Here is a 19,510-nt window from a genome sequence, read left to right on the forward strand (position 1 = left end):
AATGTCAGGTAGTTGTTTATCTCTCTGACCTCTGATGGGAGGGTGTTCCACAGGGCGGGTGCCACTACCGAGAAGGCCCTCTGCCTGGTTCCCTGTAGCTTTGCTTCTCGCAGTGAGGGAACCGCCAGAAGGCCCTTGGCGCTGGATCTCAGTGTCTGGGCTGAACGATGGGGGTGGAGACGCTCCTTCAGGTATACAGGACTGAGGCCGTTTAGGGCTTTAAAGGTCAGCACCAACACTTTGAATTGTGCTTGGAAACGTACTGGGAGCCAATGTAGATCTCTCAGGACTGGTGTAATGTGGTCCCGGCGGCTGCTCCCAGTCACCAGTCTGGCTGCCACATTCTGGATTAATTGCAGTTTCCGGGTCACCTTCAAAGGTAGCCCCACATAGAGCGCATTGCAGTATTCCAAGCGGGAGATAACCAGAGCATGCACTACTCTGGTGAGACAGTCTGCGGGTAGGTAGGGTCTCAGCCTGCGTACCAGATGGAGCTGGTAGACAGCCGCCCTGAATTGACCTGCTTAATTTATAACTCTATAATCATAGTATTTGTTTTGGGGGGGTTGGGGTAGTTTTCTACAGTTTTGTAGATCTTCTAATTTCAGTCCACAGCATTCATCACAACTCCTTTTGTTTGTCTCCCAACATGAGATAACCACCTAAGATAGATAATATTTCCCCCCCCCTGGAAAAGTATTTGTGAGACTTTTATTCCTTAGTATTGGATATGCAGAATATCCACATGTAATAACACACCTTTGGTGCGTTGGTTGTTTGGGCGGGGGATGGGGTAGAATCTTGAAAAGTATTTACTCAGCATAATAGCAAACGTTAAAAGCAAATTGGTAAAAGCAAGCACAAGCATTTTCTGCAGTAGTTGGTTAGGTTTTAGAGAGGCAAAAAGATAGCAGACACAGCCGATCAGGTTTGTAATTTTTTTTTTATCATGGATTGCCACACTTAGAGAGCTTGTTCACAGGTGGATCTTCTGAATAGTTTCTGAAAACAGCTTCCTGTTAGGTTACTTGTTGGTCTTGAGATAAGTTATTGTAAGTGAATTTTACTTTCTTAGAGGATGGTTTTTATTCTTTCAACTCTGCAGGAGAGCTTTACCATGCAAATATTGCTAGCCTTTAGTAGATGTGGCAGTTTTGACAATACACCAAGCCAAGAAGCAAAAAAACTCTGCTCCCATATACATTTTGGGAGAGGCCCCCAGAAGCAGTGCCACAATTGCACATGAGTTTCTGCCGCCCATGTAATGTTATGAATGTGAGTAGACCATTTGTATGAATAAGTTTGGGAGTTTTTCTAGTGCAAACTGCTGACCATTATTGATACACCAGATCTTTAGCTTGGGCTATTGTGCTTAAATCCCAGTTAACTTTAGAGTCCTCTGCTCATCAGCAACTTCATTTATTAAAGGCCCATGAACTTCCAAAATAATCCAAATCTGGGATTTATAGGCTAGGATTACCTTTCAAGGCAAAAGTACAAGTCCCCAAGTTAATGGAAGGATTACTATAATGGATTTGTACGTGTTTCAGAATTTAACTTGAGATGCAGATTTCAGGATCAAATAGATAACTTAGGACCTTGCCACTGTTCCAGTTTAAGAGTGCACACCATATGTGTGTGCTAGTTTTACATTGTCATGTCCCACGTTGAGGGCATGTAGCAGAGAGCAGTGAGTAATCACAGGTACCCAGCAAATGTATACCACATATACAGTGTGGTGTAGTGGTTAAGAGTGGTAGACTAGTAATCTGGGGAACCGGGTTCGCGTCTCCGCTCCTCCACGTGCAGCTGCTGGGTGACCTTGGGCTCGTCACACTTCTTTGAAGTCTCACAGCCCCACTCAGCTCACAGAGTGTTTGTTGTGGGGGAGGGGGGGAAGGAGATTGTTAGCCGCTTTGAGACTCCTTCGGGTAGTGATAAAGCGGGATATCAAATCCAAACTCTTCTTCTTCTTCTTCTTCTTCTTCTTCTTCTTCTTCTTCTTCTTCTTCTTCTTCTTCTTCTTCTTCTTCACATGTACCCATGAAGAAAGTTGGCAGGAGTATATGTTCTTAATCCATAAAATGTGACGTACTGGAAGGGCAGATCCTGAAGCTGAGGCTCCAATACTTTGGACACCTCATGAGAAGAGATTACTCCCTGGAAAAGACCCTGATGTTGAGAAAGATTGGGGGCACAAGGAGAAGGGGACGACAGAGGATGAGATGGTTGGACAGTGTTCTCGAAGCTACGAACATGAGTCTGACCAAACTGGAAGACAGGAGTGCTTGGCGTGCTATGGTCCATGGGGTCACGAAGAGTCAGACACGACTAATCGACTAAACAACAACAAAGGTCTCATGGACAAACAGCCATTAGAACCTGCCTCACCTGCTGTTATTCATAAATAGCAACTTAATGCCTAATAAGCTATCAAGTCAAAACTGTAAACTAAGAGTGCGAGAGATGGAATACATTTTTATTATTTCCAAACATTGTAATTCACAACAGTCATAAAGCAGCAATTCTAATCTAACTTGAATCCAATAAACAAATCTTTGTTTATAAACACGGAAAGGTTAAAAGCTCTTACAGGTTTATTGTTGACACACATCACAAAATGAGTCCTCAGAGCTCTTGTGATGAGATAACAACAACAACAACAACAACAACAACAACAACAACAACAACAACAACAACAACTCTCTTATCACCCTAAGGTCTGAGAGTGGGTTACATATAGGTATCATGGCATGGAGAAGAGATTTAATACCGGTACCTCTTTCTTCATTTTAATGTCAAAAATAGTGGTACATGTATTAAACTCTTCCTCTACACTAACACCATCATTCTGTAATTGGTTGTTAAACTGGTCTCCTTTTCACGCCACTAAAAATCCTCTCTCATTCAGCAGCAATAAAGTGACAGTTTCATAAATCAGGTTTTTTTATCATCACACTCTTTCTTTACTTATTTTTTTGACATACAGCAGTCGTCAGCAGCAGCGTATAAATTTTTATCCTTCCCCATTATGCAGCATTGTATAAAATGAGAGGTGGTTCAGACGATAAAACTGATGTGCTAGTTTTCATCATAATTTAGGAAACAGCTGAATGGTTCAAAGCACACCAGCACTTTGATGTGCCTGTTGCTATTCTTATTTTTGAACAGGCAAAGTGGTAGAATTAAGCTTTGGTACAAAACTGCTGCTCTGGGAGATTCTCACCAACAGAACTTGAAAACATATATAAACCCAGTTCAGTGGTACCTCAGGTTAAGAATTTAATTCGTTCTTAACCTGAAACTGTTCTTAACCTGAGGTACCACTTTAACTAATGGGGCCTCCCGCTGCTGCCACGCCGCCACTGCGCAATTTCTGTTCTCATCCTGAAGCAAAGTTCTTAACCCCGAGTTACTATTTCTGGGTCAGTGGAGTCTGTAACCTGAAGTGTCTATAACCCGAGGTACCATTGTAACTAAATCAGATTTATTTTAAAGAAAAGGCACCTGATTCCTGCTTTAAAGATTTTTATTACTTAGAAATGTAGTACCTGCTTCTTTGGTCTTAATATTACAAAGGAGATGCACATTGGGGTGTATCTGCACAAAATTCCTCAATGAGAAGAAGCAGAAATAGATTCTGATATACTTTGTATCTTAGATACAAAACTTTATCTCAGATGCTGAGAAGAAGAAGAAGAAGAAGAAGAAGAAGAAGAAGAAGAAGAAGAAGAAGAAGAAGAAGAAGAAGAAGAAGAAGAAGAAGAAGAAGAAGAAGAGGCGGCGTTTGGATTTGATATCCCGCTTTATCACTACCCGAAGGAGTCTCAAAGCGGCTAACAATCTCCTTTCCCCTCCTCCCCCACAACAGACACCCTGTGAGGTGGGTGGGGCTGAGAGACTTCAAAGAAGTGTGACTAGCCCAAGGTCACCCAGCAGCTGCATGTGGAGGAGCGGAGACGCGAAACCCGGCTTCCCAGATTACGAGTCTACCGCTCTTAACCACTACACCACACTGGCTCTCATAGTGGTGTATAGTTTCTGTGATGGAAACTGTGTGTGTGTGATGGACCGCACAGTGCACACAGGCTTTCCCCTTAACTTTCCCTTACACCGAGATGAGGGAGGAGAGAATTTCCCCTGTTGCATTCCTTTATCATTATGTGGATTGGTATTCTATTCTTCCTGAATTTTGATTTAAGAAAGTCTAAAATCAATTGGAGCATGAACCGTTTTTGGCAGCTTTCAGGTCCTAACATTTTATTTGCACAAACATCCACCTGTGTTACTGATACACATACTAATAAGATGCTGTGGGAGGGGGAATGGCCTATGTATGTGCAGTATATTATTTTACTGGAGTGCATATGAATCCCTTAGACATTGCGAAAACACCCTGGATGTTTAATTTTGGATTAAAAATACTCGCCCTGTCAGATTTTGGGGAAATCTGTTTCATGCTTATTTAAATCAGCATTAAAGCTGTTTAACACTTCAAAACAACAATTGTGTTATTAAGATAAGTGGAAAGCAGCTGTGTTAGAAATAGTTTTCACTTGGTCAAATAACTCATTGTTCTCAATCCAGTGGTATCCCAAGCTGAAAGGAAGGTGGGTAATTAACTGTAATTCACATTTCCTAGGAACTCTGTCTGCTTCTGTGGCACCTCAGGCTTACTGGTGGCGACCTGGGCTCACGTTGGATTTATAGATAGCTAATATATCAAAATTATATCCAATAAGTGCTTTTCTGCCACAGTTATAAATGTGATATAAGACCTGCAGATTCAGTAGTTATGGAGTACTTCAGGGTCTGTTATGCCCAAAATTTAGCTGACACTTCTGGCTTTTCTAACTATTCAACCACCAGCCATTCAGGATCAACTTGTGCTTTATGACTTCTCCCTGCTAGAGGCAATAAGGCTGGCTGTGCTGTTGAGGGTCATTGGTTAAGGTTTTATATTTGTTATGGACATCACAGAAGTCATGGTCTTGAAACCTTCTAAGACAGCATGATTTTTATGTTGTTACTTTTTTAAATACAGATGTAAGTTCTTTAGACATACAGTGGAGTAGTGACCTGGATATTAAAACTAATTTAAAACCATGTAATTTCGGAATTAGCAGAGGATTATACTGCGGAGACTGATGCCACACAGGGCAAGAAGGTTGGCTTCTCCTTATCATCTCATGCATATGGGCAAGCAAGGGAGCCTTACCTTTTTATGTGCCATCTGTACTGCTGCTCTTCCTAGGGAGACTGGAGGGGGAAAGCTGGAGGCATATGTCAGAGGGTGAATTTGGTCTTTCATGTCTCTGTTACAGAGACCCTTGGTTTCTGCTGCTTACTGCTAACATGATTATAGTTCCAGGTGCTACAGGAAGTATCAATTAAAGCCTTTTTTATCTTTTCATGCTCAATGTGAAGCAGTAAATTCTACTTTTCAAATAAAATAAATAAAAATGAACCCACATATGAACAGGGGTGGTAAATGCTTGTTTGCCTGGGTGCTCTAAGTGAGTGAGCAGTACGGCAGGAGCTAGAAGAAGGACCAGCAGCCCCAGTTTGCCTTGTCTTACAGGGCAGCAGCAATAGTGTCAAGGAGGTTCCCTTAGGCATCTGGTTGGCCTTTGGCCAAGTCCAGCAGGGCCCAACTGCATCTTGCCGAAGGGCCCCCCAGAGTCAGGAATTGATGCTGATTCTTATGTCTTTAGCGCAGTCAGGTTGAGGAGCAATTGTGGGATTGTGTCGACTTTGAAGTAGCTGTCTTTTCTCAGCTCTTGAAAGGAACTAGCTTGCCTGACATGTAACTTGGCTAAATGGAAGCATGACAGGCTGCTGTATATTAGCTCTTGAGTCACATAGCCTTGCTGAAATGTATATACCAGGAAAATCTTGTGTGGGTGTGATTCCTTTTTCAGAGCTTCAAAAGGTGTATTTTTCTTTTTACACCAGGCTTGCAAGGAGCTGAAATAATTCCTACTCACTCTAGAATAGCAAATGATGGCACTGTGGGAATGTAATCAGAACTGCTTGGTGCTGCCCTAATCACATTTTCATTCATTGCCCTTTATGTTTTAGCTAATGTTTGGTACAACCCCGCTAGAATACATAAGCCACCACTGATACTATAAGAATTTGCTCTTTTCCATCTTTTTTCCCTTTCTAACAATACAATTCGCAGCACACATCTCCCTTGAAGAGTTGCTTATCACTTCTATTTCAAAATTATATGATACCCTGAATTCTCACACCTCTGAGGCCGGAGCTCATCATCACTTACATTGTGCTAAAGGGCTTCGTTGTATCTCTCCCCCCCCTTCTCTCTGCAGAACCTTGCAACTGTATGACACACAATAATTGCCAGTGTTCTGAACCACAAGAGCTTCGGGATAATAAAAAGGTTGATAGAGAAGCTTGCAGTGGCATTTCAAACAATAATCATGGAAGATGCATTATTATATATTAAAAAGAGAATCAGTTTGATTTGACATTGGCCAAGTTGCCATCTCTCAGTCTAGCTAGCCTATCATACAGGGATAAAATGTAGATAGAATGGGCAGGAGAGAGAGAACCATGAAGCCTTTAGGTTTAATTGTTACAATGCTGGAGACTGTCTTCCTTATCCTCATCTGTTTTCCACTGCAGGAAGTTCAGGCAGGCCCTACAACAAACTCCAACAAGTCCAAATTTCACTCTACCAACTAACAGCCTTATTTCATGTGAGATTCAACTCTGAGGTTATTTGAACAGCATCTAGATAGCTCAGTACACCTGTGCACAGTGCCTCTACATGGGAACAGGGAGGGAAGCAGCCCCTTTCATCCAATGGAATGCAGTTTCAGAAGGTCCTGTGACTTTCAGGGCAGCAAGGGGTATGATGGGAAGAAGTACTGGTAACTATGCAAATAAAGGTGACCTATTCTCTTATGTTGTTGTTGCCATCTGTCTGTCTCAAGAGTCAATGGAGTATGCCTCCGGGGATTAAGTCAAACTGCATAGTGACCTCTCCAGGGCATAAGCCTGGTCAATATATATGGAGGTACTGGGCTGCCCAGATGCCAAGGCCCACCTTTCAGCCTCACTGATATGGTGCAAAGGAAAGCATAGCAATGCTTTTGGCACCAACTAGGCTGCAGGAGTTGCCAGAAGGAGGTGTACAAGGTGCCATCTAACCATCTTTAAGAACTCCAGATTTGTTCTTAGCCTTAGCCCGTCCTTAGCCTTTTATTCTCTCAAAGATGTCCCACAAGACAGTGGGTACAGATTTCTCCTTGGGGTTTCTTCCCAAAGCCTTTCCCTCACACACAAGGCAATGGGGGTTTAGAATCAGAGTTTTCCTTCTCCTAGATCGACTACCTTCCCAGGTTGATGAGCCCGATCTGCCCCTCTACAGCACATGCAGAAACCACCTTCTTTACTATTGAACCCACTATTAGTCTCATCTGCTCAATCTGATAGAAACTGCCTTTGCATGCAGGGAAAGTCCCTAACTCACCAAGGGTTTGAGATCCATCAACTACCCTCACCTGGTTTAGCTGGCCAGTCAAAGCTGACAGCTTCTAGGAGCTACAGTTGAGAACTGAGTGCAAGGTGGGGACCAAAGGTGGACAAACAGTGTTTGAAACTCCCATTGTTCTAGGAGCAGTTTGCGACAGGGAATTTCATTAGCACGAGCAGTTTCTGAGCTCTGGGCGCAGTACTGTGGTTAAGATTTCAGAGTAAAACTGCAGAGTGGAAGAAATGACCTTTTTCTGCCTCCCCACTTCCACCTACTCTCTGAAGATCGGAGAAGAGGCCCTCTTAAGAATATTAGGAGAGTGGGCAGGGGAAGGACTAGACCATGTATAAAATGAACATAATATTTTAGCTGTTCATTCCTTTTCAGCTTTGTATTCTTATAAGGGAACTTAAGACATTCCGCTGTTGCACCTATAACCTAGGTTTAAGGTGCTATTTAGCGCCTAGCTTTCATATCTCAGCTTTCATATGGACAAACTATCCCAGAAGGACCACAGTATGTTCCTCACCAGAGGTACTACCCCTCCCCTAACACTCCATGCACCTCTTACATTAAATCCCTAAGGCAATAAAGTGCATTGAGTAATCCTTTTTTTAAAAAAGCTGCCTAAGGGTTTTAGTTCTGGTCTCAAAAGGCTACAGATTGCATGCTTAGCTTAGCTTTATGTCAGCAGTGAGATCTATTTCACTCCCTTCTTCATAACTTTAAAATTATGCTGTCAGAAATGGTGTTTCCAATGTTTGTGAGTTATTTGATAATACATTTTCCCTTTCCATTTTACACACACACACACACACACACACACAAACATACACAATTTTAAAAAAATGCCATCATGAATGAATAAACCTGAGGTGTCTGCCCTGATAAAATATAAAACTTCTCATGGTAAAAGTCTTTTAGGGTATTTTCAGTTGTGTGTGTTGTGCCTCTGAATACCATTGTATTGCATGCAAACCATAAGGAATGGAATTCTTATATCTACCGTCTTTTGTTTTCTATTATAGTTTGCAAGTTGTTTCATTACCTTTTGAAAAGACATAACTAAACAATTTCTAAAAGAAGTAGACTATTTGCAGACATCTGCTGGAAACTACAGCCAGCCTGCATTTCACACCATTTGTTGTAAAAAAATTTTTTTTGACATCTATGCACCATGAGCTTTAGGTACCATGAGCTGTAGATTCTGAGCTCCCCCAACCACAAAGGACCTATTTGATGAGTGTGGTCTCTCACCTGTCAATCAGATGGTGACGTCATGATGTTAGCTGACTCAACTATGAAGTAAAAGTTTACTTGCCAGTCACACCAGCAAAGGCAGGTGTGTGTGTCTTTTTTTTTTTTTTGCAACTTGGCTTTTGGTATATACAGGCATCTTTGTTTTATGTATGGGCTTCATTCTGGACCCCAATACATGTTGGTGGAGCATGCGAAAGCCTGCCTACACCCCTTTTCATTACGTTTTTAGGCTCATTCTGGATTCGGTGCCATGTGCATGTGCACAATCGCATGTCATTCAGACATGAATTAACATTAATTAATTAACATTAATGTATGAATGCACCCATAATTATAAACTGTTCTCTCTTTTATTGTAAAATATGAGATGCCAGTACTCATATATTGATAAAAGTTCCATGGGTGCCAGTAAAAATATTAGAGGGGCAGCAATAAAAGTAACCGTTTTTCATACTGGTGGGTAGCCTCACACGAAAAACCCACAATGCAGGTGAGTAACTATGGAGACCATTGAATGATCTAGGCCAGGGGTGGCCAACTCCCAAGAGACTGCGATCTACTCACAGAGTTAAAAACTGGCAGTGATCTACCCCCTTTTTGGGGTTCAGGTCAAAGTTGTTGAGTTTTTTCAGGGAGGAGGTAAAATGTTGAGCTATTTTTAGGGGAGCCACAGTTGTGCAGCTTCTTTGGGGGGGAGCCAATGATCTACCAGTGATCTACCACAGACGTCCAGTGGTCTACTGGTAGATCACGATCTACCTGTTGGACATGCATGATAGGCCATTGAATGATCTAGGATCTCTTGATGGATTTGGTCACTGGTGAATTTAAGGTGAACTGGGGTACAAATTTCTGAAATTGCTACCGTGTTGTTAACTCTATATTTTACTTAAGAGTTCTAAATTCCTAAAATGTAAACATTGTTCTGCATCTTAGAATGCCCCTTGTCGTTGTGTATTTCTTTGATATCCTAATGATAACTTTGCCTCTCACATGCATATGCATTGCCAACACATCTTCAACTATTAAGAGGCTGGGTGCAACAGGTGACATGGTTATGAGACATTAAAGTAAACATGTAGTAAGAATGTAGATATATTTTGCTTGCCTATATGGATTTATTATTCTACTAGATTAACAAAAGAAACTGGGGAGATGGGAGAATTGGGGGGGGGGGATGCACATTCATATTCCAGCAAACTGTTTTTCAGCCACCATTATTTCAGCCAACAGATTATTTATCTTTCTTATGGGCAGCCTGTTATACTATGGTTTTATTTATTAAAAAAAAACCTGGACTTATTAATGTCCCAAATAAGATGTTGAATTAATTATGCACAAGGCAAGAGAGAGAAAAGGATAATTCAGATTGCAAAATACTTGTTTTTCAATGGCAAGCTGTCAATTTTAAAGGTAGGTATTTGTGACAGGCAGATCCATCTTTTGTGTCCTGAGCTTGTCATAAATGAAGGGACAGTATTTGTATAAATGTTGAAAGCTAGACATGCTACAATGAATGGTTTTGTGTTAACATTAAACGCCACCTATCATTTTTCTTTCTCACCTCTCTGTTCCTCAGATGACAACCCAAAGGGCATTTTTCACGCAGATAAACGGCTTTTTTTTGGGGGGGGAGGCATTTCAAATTGCTTGAAACACAATTTCCTCAGAAAGCCTAAGCCAGAAGGATAATGCAAGTGATTGCCTTGTACAGTGCCTCCCAGTGTTTTACATGGTGTCTCCCCCCCCCACCCGAGAAATACATTTTCGACAGCCTAGTGTTCATGAAATCGTGGCTAATGTTGACCATTTTTATATTTCAGGATGGAATGGGAAATCTAAGGATTACAGAAAAAGGTTTAAAGCTAGAAGGAGATTCAGAATTCTTGAAACCTCTCTACGCCAAAGAAATCCGGTCCAAGACAGTAAGTTTTTCTTCCTTTTTTTGAAAAACCAAATTCTTGTCTTTTGATTACAGAAAACATGTCACTAACGACAAGTACACAACCAATCTATATTATAACTGTACATTAGGTTGGCTGCATTGCAGGTCGGTAATTGAGTAGCTCGCTGATATTTGTGCAATTAAAAGTAAGAATTATCAGCATATCTTGTAAAACAAAAAACGGATAATTTCAGAACTAGTCCAGTTGCAACAAGTCCAATGTTCTAAAACTTATTTTGGCTGTGACCAGCTATATTCTGCAGGAAATTCACAAGCAGAGGATATTTTAATAGTGATTTGCTCTGTGATTTGCCCTCAAAATCCAGCCGTCAGAAATATACTGCTTCCAACTGTGGAGGTGCCATCATAGTTAAAGTCTATTTACTAGGCCTAATGAGAATTGTTTTGCTTGGTCAATGCAATAAATTTCATATAGTTTTCCCTTTAGTCCCTTTAGATCATTAATTCATGGCTTAATGCCTTCTCTCTCTCTTTTTTATCTCTACTGAACCCTGGTACAATATATCGAGGGACAAGGGTGGTGTTGTGGTCTAAAGCACCGAGCTTCTTGGACTTGTTGATTGGAAGGTCGGCAGTTCAGTTCGTATCCACACTATGGGGTGAGCTCCTGTTGCTCTGTCCCAGCTTCTCACAGTTCAAAAGCAAACCAGTGCAAGTAGATAAAAAGGTACCACTGTGGTGGGAAGGTAAACGGCATTTCCGTGCACTCTGCCACTCGTCATAGTCCTCCGTGCACTAGTAGTGGTTTAGTAATGCTGGCCACAATACCCGGAAAGCTGTCTGCGGACAAACGCTGGCTCCCTCACCTAAAAAGCGATATGAGCGCTGCGCCCCATAGTCACCTTTGGCTGGATGTTACTGTCCAGTAGTCACTTTTACCTTACCTTTTGCCTTATGTTACAATATATGTTTTGTTGGGCATTGCTGTTATTGTACTTCACAGAGAAGTTGATAGATCTAATCTAGAGTAAGAAGAATGAATGCCTTTAAGGCAGTTATCTGTTTAAATGTTTTTTTCCTCTACTTTTAATCTACCTTTTAATATAAAGCTCAAAAAATTACAAATAGAATAATGACGTGGTTGACTAGTCCCTTCCCATTTAACTGTGTGCAAAATCTGTTACCTGAGTGAGCTATCCTGTTCTCTTCCTTGTGGGCCAAAGGAAAAGCCTTACCCTGCTGGTACAGATACTCAGTGAAGAACACAATGAAACCGGGGGAAATTGGGATCTTTGACTCCCTCGCATACATTTCCCTTAATGGAGGCAGTTGTAGATTTGATGCTTTTCCATCAACCTCTCAACAGGAGAGCAGACTAGTAGCAAGATCAGACAAACAAAGTACATACATGTTTTAGTATTTGGGGAAGAAGGCATTATAAAGACAGGTCCCTGTCCAAAGAATTTGATGCAATTTCCCCCTCACAAACTTCACTAATCGGCCACACTTCCCAACACACTGTCATGCTGAAGCTTATAATGAGGAAATACATGCACATAAGCCTGCGGCTGAACTCATCTTATGCTAAAGATATGTGTGACGACCCGTGTCCCACTCTCTCCTACTATCACTGCGACACAGGAATCCAGAGGGGAAAACACCCACCCTCTGCTCCTGCCGCCTCAAAAATCAACCCCTTTTCCTAATGGGTTTCTAAGTAAGGAGAGCCTTCCAGCCTACGTGGCCTGGTACCTTAAGAAACTCTAGGCTGTCCCCCAGGAATAACCTCTTGCCTCCTGTAAAGGGTCTCCCTCAGTTGGATTCCCCCACTGTAGAAGTTTGCCCTAGGCACTCTGGCAACTTCTTGGCACCTCAGGTTACCCTTCTAAGCCTCCTCCGTGTAACTTCAGGACACAAACCACCTCCTCCCTGCCTGAGGTGAGTTTGGCCCTCTCTTGAGTCACCACGGCTGTGAGTCCTGGTACCTCGCTGGAAAAATACAAACGGACCTCTTGTTGGCAAAAACAGAGATGAAGTTTTATTGTGTTAAAACATAAGTGATTCTTTAACGTGTCATTTATTAATTAGCTTTGTTCCAGTTGTACAAAATAAACTCAGTCAAACATTTAACTTTAAGTTTTCCTAGCCTCTTAACTGTCTTCATATAAGCCACCACATAACATCACACCCCACCTTCCTCCCTCTCCCTCCTCCTAACTGACCAAACCGACCCTCCCTCCTTTCAAACCTGGCACAGTCCCGCCCCCATCAGAGTTCTATGCCAGTCAGGCTGGAGGTGGGTTAACTCTTTGCCAGCCGGGCAGAAATAAACATTTTTAAAGTGCTTCAATTTGTCACATATCTCCCCCACCATAAAGACATTGCGTCGGCTTGCTCTTAACTAACTAGAGCAATGCCAAAGCAATGGGCTTGGGGTCCAAAATACTTCAAGGCATTCTATAACATTCATATTACAAAGTCAACTAAATTAACATCTCATAAACTTGTACACAGATAAACCATGTTTGGCTTGTGTCAGATTATAACGCCTAAGCACAAATGTTCTGCTAGGGTTATCACCGTTTCATATAATCATTTGCACCATTCTATACCTCTCAAAAATACCTGGATAAAGCGTCCGCTATGATGTTTTCCTTCCCACTTATGTGCTTACCCTGTGTCTATTACATGAGTTGCTAGGTTGGTCCTCCCTGGGATGTTTGAGAAGATCTGGGCAAACTGAGCAAGGACTAATTTTAACTGCTCCTTTTGCTCTGGGGTCAGACTTTCATCGAATGACACCTCTGCTAGAGTTGTGCCCTTACTCAGCTCTCCCCACCCAGTTAAATGAATTCCTTGTGTCACCTTCCCCTTTACTTGTAACACCAACTTATTTCTGTCAAAATAAGGCTTAAGTAAATTTACATGAAAATTTTTACATCGGTTCCCTTCCCCATTTAACTCTACCAAATAGTTCACCGCTGATATCCTCTCGACCACTTTGAAGGGACCGTCCCACGACATCTCCAACTTCTTTCGACGTCTTGTTCTTAACACGAGCACACTGTCACCAGGCTGGAAAGTTCTGTCTCTTGCGTGTGCATCATACCACTGCTTCTGTCGACGCTGTGCCTGCTGCAAGTTGTGAGCAGCTTGCTCCCGTAGCTCTTGAAGGTCGCTATGCAGCTCCTGTAGATACGTCACAACATCAGGGCTGTCGATCTGCTCCTCCCCTGACCACGCTGCTTTCATCAAGTCTAGGGGTCCTCGTGGCTGTCGACCAAATAGGAGTTCAAAAGGACTGAACCCTGTGCTCTCCTGCGGCACTTCGCGATAACCAAATAGGAAGTGTTGCAGCCTCTCATCCCAGTCGTTAGGATGATTGATGGAATAGGTTTTTAGCATCCGGCTCAGGGTCGAGTTAAATTTCTCCGTCAAGCCATTCGACTGTGGATGATAAGCCGTAGTTTTAACATGCTTAATTCCACAAAGAGTTAAAAGCTCTTCCATGGTCTTGGACGTGAAGGATGTCCCTAAATCTGTTATAATTTCTTTGGGGAATCCCAGTCTTAGGAACACCGACATGAGGGCTTTTGCTACAGTCTTTGAGTCAATGTCCTTTAGAGGTATTGCTTCTGGATAGCGCGTAGCATAGTCCACGAGGCATAAAATAAACTTATTCCCCCTTTTTGTAACTCTGGAGATAGGCCCGAGGATGTCCACTCCTACTCTGGAAAAGGGCTCAGTAATTACGGGAATAGACTGTAACAAGCCTCGCGTTTTGTCCGCTCTTTTGCCTGCTTTTTGGCAGATCACACAGGACTTGCAATACTCTTTGATGTCCTTGCCCATCCCAGGCCAGTAAAATCTTGCTTGGATTCTATCACTAGTCTTTCTAATGCCTAGATGCGCTGCTGAGGGTGCGTCGTGTGCCATTTGTAGCACTTGCAACCGGTAAGCTCTTGGCAACACTAACTGTTTCTTCCTTTCCCAAACCGCAGCAGTTTTCCTCCTCCTAGAAATTCTATACAGTCTTCCCTCAATGGTGGTAAATAAGCAGGGGTTCTCCACAGTTACTTCTGCAGTAGGACTTTGTGCTTTACTCCACAGCTCTTTTATAGTTTCATCCTCTTTTTGATCACTCAAGAATTGGGCACCGTGCTCCTGGACCACTGGCACGCTAATCAGCCCTTCATCCTCACCAGGCTCTATGGGTGACTCTATAACTGCAGGAGGATTACTCTCAGTGACTTGAGACTGTGACCTAGTTATCACTTGAATACGGTGCTTCTGACTAGCTAGGTCATTCCCTATTAAAAAGGGTACCTCCAATTCATTTAGGATTCCTACTCTCCATTTGCCACAAAATCCTTTGTAGGTAATATCAACTTCAGCTAATGGTACTTCAAAATGTGGGCCCCATATGCCTTTTAAACTATAGGACTGACCCTTGAGGTACTGCTCCTTTGGAACAAATTGGGATTTAACAAGTGAGACTTCTGCTCCTGTGTCCCTCAAACCTAAACAAAACTGACCATTTAATTCAATTGGCTCCATGTAATCTTGGTTGCACTCCTGCTCAGCCCTCCAGACCTGCAAGACCTTAGAAGTAGTCTCAGCTGGACTGTCTGATTTCTCTGAGCCTTCTGTCTGAGGCGAGCTATTTTCCTGTGACTGCATTACCAGTTTTACTTGTTTAGCTGCAGTAGGTGTAGTTTGCGACTTAACCAGCAGGGGGCACCTGGCACGTACATGGCCCTCACGATTACAGAAAAAACAAGTGATTTTCTTAGACCCTGTCTTGTCAGAAACTGATTCCCTGACAGGAAAATTTTCTTGCCTGTCTTTAATTTCTCTGTTTCTCCATGGATTACCCTTCTGTGAGTGTTTTGGGAATGCTATTTCATTGAAATCACCTTGTAGTTCGTCTAAGACCTCGGCAACCCGTGCCACAGTTTTCAGTTTTTTATCCCTCATGAACCAACGTAAATTGCTAGGGATTTGCTTAAAAAATTGTTCTAAACAAATTAATTGTTTTAACTCATCAAAGTCCTTCACTCCACTCCCTTGAATCCATCTGTCAAGTAATTTATCTAAGCGGCTAGCTAGTTGGGCATAAGTCTCTTTATGTTCCTTTTTTGCCTCACGAAAAGCCTTTCTGCTTTGTTCAGCCGTGAGTCCACATCGAACCCTGACCCTTTGCTTAAATACTTGGTAACTTGACAGCTCTTCTTCCCTCAGGTCAGCATAAATTTCACTTAGTATCCCACAAATTTGAGGTCTTAAATAAAGCATCCAGTTCTCCTCAGGTATTTGAAATTCCACACAAACGCGTTCGAAGGTAAATAGAAACGATTCGACATTATCGTCCTTTCCAAATTTGGGGAACCTTTTTAAATTAATTGCGATACTATCATTATTAACTGGGCCACTAGTTAATTCTGATCGCAAACGTATCTCTTCAAGCTTCATTCTGTCCTGTTCTAATTGTACCCTTAACCTCTCGGACTGCATTCTCTCCTCAGATGCCATCTTTTCCCTCTCAGCTTCAATTCTAGCTTTTTCCCTCTCATTCTCAGCTTCAATTCTAGCTTTTTCTCTCTCACTTTCAGCTTCAATCCTAGCTTTTTCTCTCTCACTTTCAATTCTAGCTTTTTCCCTCTCACTTTCAGCTTCAATCCGGGCCATCTCAATTCGTAGTTTCATCAGTTCTACCTCAGAACTTGGGCTTCCCTCAGCCCCTTCCGTTCTTTCATCTCCTTTTGCCTCTCTGGGTTTTCTTACGTGAGTCATTTTCCTCACAGGAAAATCCTGACAGACTCAAACCAAACTAGGCGCGTGAGCTTTGAATTTCGATCACGACGCTGCCACCAAAAATGTGACGACCCGTGTCCCACTCTCTCCTACTATCACTGCGACACAGGAATCCAGAGGGGAAAACACCCACCCTCTGCTCCTGCCGCCTCAAAAATCAACCCCTTTTCCTAATGGGTTTCTAAGTAAGGAGAGCCTTCCAGCCTACGTGGCCTGGTACCTTAAGAAACTCTAGGCTGTCCCCCAGGAATAACCTCTTGCCTCCTGTAAAGGGTCTCCCTCAGTTGGATTCCCCCACTGTAGAAGTTTGCCCTAGGCACTCTGGCAACTTCTTGGCACCTCAGGTTACCCTTCTAAGCCTCCTCCGTGTAACTTCAGGACACAAACCACCTCCTCCCTGCCTGAGGTGAGTTTGGCCCTCTCTTGAGTCACCACGGCTGTGAGTCCTGGTACCTCGCTGGAAAAATACAAACGGACCTCTTGTTGGCAAAAACAGAGATGAAGTTTTATTGTGTTAAAACATAAGTGATTCTTTAACGTGTCATTTATTAATTAGCTTTGTTCCAGTTGTACAAAATAAACTCAGTCAAACATTTAACTTTAAGTTTTCCTAGCCTCTTAACTGTCTTCATATAAGCCACCACATAACATCACACCCCACCTTCCTCCCTCTCCCTCCTCCTAACTGACCAAACCGACCCTCCCTCCTTTCAAACCTGGCACAGTCCCGCCCCCATCAGAGTTCTATGCCAGTCAGGCTGGAGGTGGGTTAACTCTTTGCCAGCCGGGCAGAAATAAACATTTTTAAAGTGCTTCAATTTGTCACATATCTCCCCCACCATAAAGACATTGCGTCGGCTTGCTCTTAACTAACTAGAGCAATGCCAAAGCAATGGGCTTGGGGTCCAAAATACTTCAAGGCATTCTATAACATTCATATTACAAAGTCAACTAAATTAACATCTCATAAACTTGTACACAGATAAACCATGTTTGGCTTGTGTGAGGGACAGGGGATATCGCGAAGTCCCTCCCCTCCTGAGTTCAAGCCCGTCCCCGAGCAAAGGGGAAAGCAGGGAGAGTTCCGATTCCAGTGGGGAAGCAGGAAGTCGTGTCCGAGGCTCAGGCAAGGTAGAGGAGCCAGGGTCCCAGGTGGGACAGGAAGGGGCAAGCAAGGGGGGAAGACCCATCCCCCCAACTCCAGAATTACGCAGGAAGAGGAGGGGCAAGAGGATGGGTCTGCCAAAGCTTTTGTGTTGGAGAAAGACGCGCCAAAAGCCATTAGGAGGTTCTGAAACCGACTGACCACATCACTCCGTGTAAATAGCAATGACTTGAGCACTGTAAATACGCAGCACCAATAAAAGAATAAAATGCAGAGCTGCGTGGCGTCGTTACTCTGAAGTAGTCCACTCCGGCCACCGTGACAGCAACCTCCTAATCATTTTTGGGCTACTTTGGAGTTGCCGGGATGAGCGTGTCAGAGGCGGAGAAGTGGCGGCAGATCGCGGAGCAAGCCCAGCTAGAACTGCAGCAGCTATCGCTGCAGGCGCAGGGAGAATTGAAGGCAGCTAAAGAGGAGACTAAGAAGGTCCAGGACGACCGGCTACAACTTGCGGAACAGGTGAGAGAGCTTCAGGAAAAAGAGCAGCAATTAAGGGCGGTGGCGGTAGACCTCCAAAACAAGCTGGATGCAGAGAAAAACAAGGCGGGAGGGGCACCCCAAGTCCAAGTGCTGCCAGGAAGGAGAGCTGGGACCCTAGTTAGCAAGTTCAATGGAGACCCGAAGGAATTTCAAGGCTTTGAGACTGAGATTGTGTATGCTCTTGAGCTGCACCACGATGAGTTCCCTGATGATGAGCACAGAGTAGCGTTTATTGTGGAGCACCTTACCGGGGCAGCCAGGGAGTGGCTAAGACCGTTAATTGCAACAAGAAATCCTTGCATGAAAAATGTCAAACTATTTCTAGAAGGTTTGAAAACGATGTATTCGTCCGATAGTCATATGGACCAGACTAAGGAGGAACTTCATAATTTACGCCAAGGAAATATGACAGTTCGCGCGTATTGGGCGAAATTCACCATGCTGGTGCACAGATTGGGGTGGGAACTGGGGTCCCCCCCAATGCAAGCGGCGTTCTACTTGGGGTTGCATGAGGAGGTGAAGGATGAGCTCTCGAGAGGTCCAAAGCCCAGTGATATGGATCAGCTGAGCAAAGCGGCTCTGGCGGTGGGGGTGAGACAGGAATCCCGGTGGAGCGACAAACAAGCAACGCGCGCAAAGCGGGCTTGGTTCCCACGGTCGCAGGAGAAACCACTCCCCCAACAACCCTTTCAAGCCACGCCTGGGGCCAGCCAGGACCAGGAACCCATGCAGATTGATAGCGCGCGCGCGGGGGCTTTTCAAACCCCAGCGGCGCCAAGACGCAAGGAGGGAAAGGGCGGGAATTGCTTTCTCTGCAACTCCCCCCAGCATCTCGTCAGAGACTGCCCACATCACAGGGAGTGGCAAGGAAGGGCGGGAACGGTGGTGCCCTCCCCCACTGACGCAGCACCACAGCAGGGAAACGGAAAAGCCTGGCTGCAGGAGACAAGGGGCAGCAGCCAGGCACAGTCAGCAGACAACAGCCCCAGCCCACCCACCCGCACAGAGAGGAGCAGAGCCAGCCCACCCCTCCCAGAGCAGGAGTGGTTCTAGAAGTCACGCTAACGCTCCCAAATGGCTGTCCCCTGACAGTCCTTGCCTTAATTGACAGTGGTGCCTCAGCGAACTTCTTCTCGAGAAACTTTGCAGAAGAGCACCAGATCCAGCTTCTGCAGCTGGATTTTCCCCTTCACGTGGCAACCATTGACGGCAGAGAGCTGCTGGGGGGGGCCATCACTCATCAAACCCCCCCCATGAGAATGACGGTGGGAAGGCACTCAGAGACACTGGCATTCAACGTCACCACCATCTCAGACCCCCCCATCGTCTTGGGCATGAGCTGGCTGGCGCGCCACGACCCCTCCATCAGTTGGCACCAGAGATG

At 43.9% G+C, this 19,510-nt stretch overlaps 1 protein-coding gene across 2 annotated transcripts in view; it reads left to right on the forward strand.

The window, feature by feature from the left end:
- Positions 1–19,510, forward strand: part of SGCD (sarcoglycan delta) — a 268,299-nt gene that overhangs the window by 135,691 nt on the left and 113,098 nt on the right. For both annotated transcript variants that reach the window (XM_035105746.3, XM_035105741.3), the window contains exon 3: positions 10,585–10,686. In XM_035105746.3, the coding sequence (XP_034961637.1) occupies positions 10,585–10,686 (102 nt within the window). The remainder of the gene's footprint in view (positions 1–10,584; positions 10,687–19,510) is intronic.

This window comes from Zootoca vivipara, chromosome 2 (assembly GCF_965207765.1).
Source record: "Zootoca vivipara chromosome 2, rZooViv2.hap1.1, whole genome shotgun sequence".
Lineage (NCBI taxonomy): Eukaryota > Metazoa > Chordata > Lepidosauria > Squamata > Lacertidae > Zootoca > Zootoca vivipara.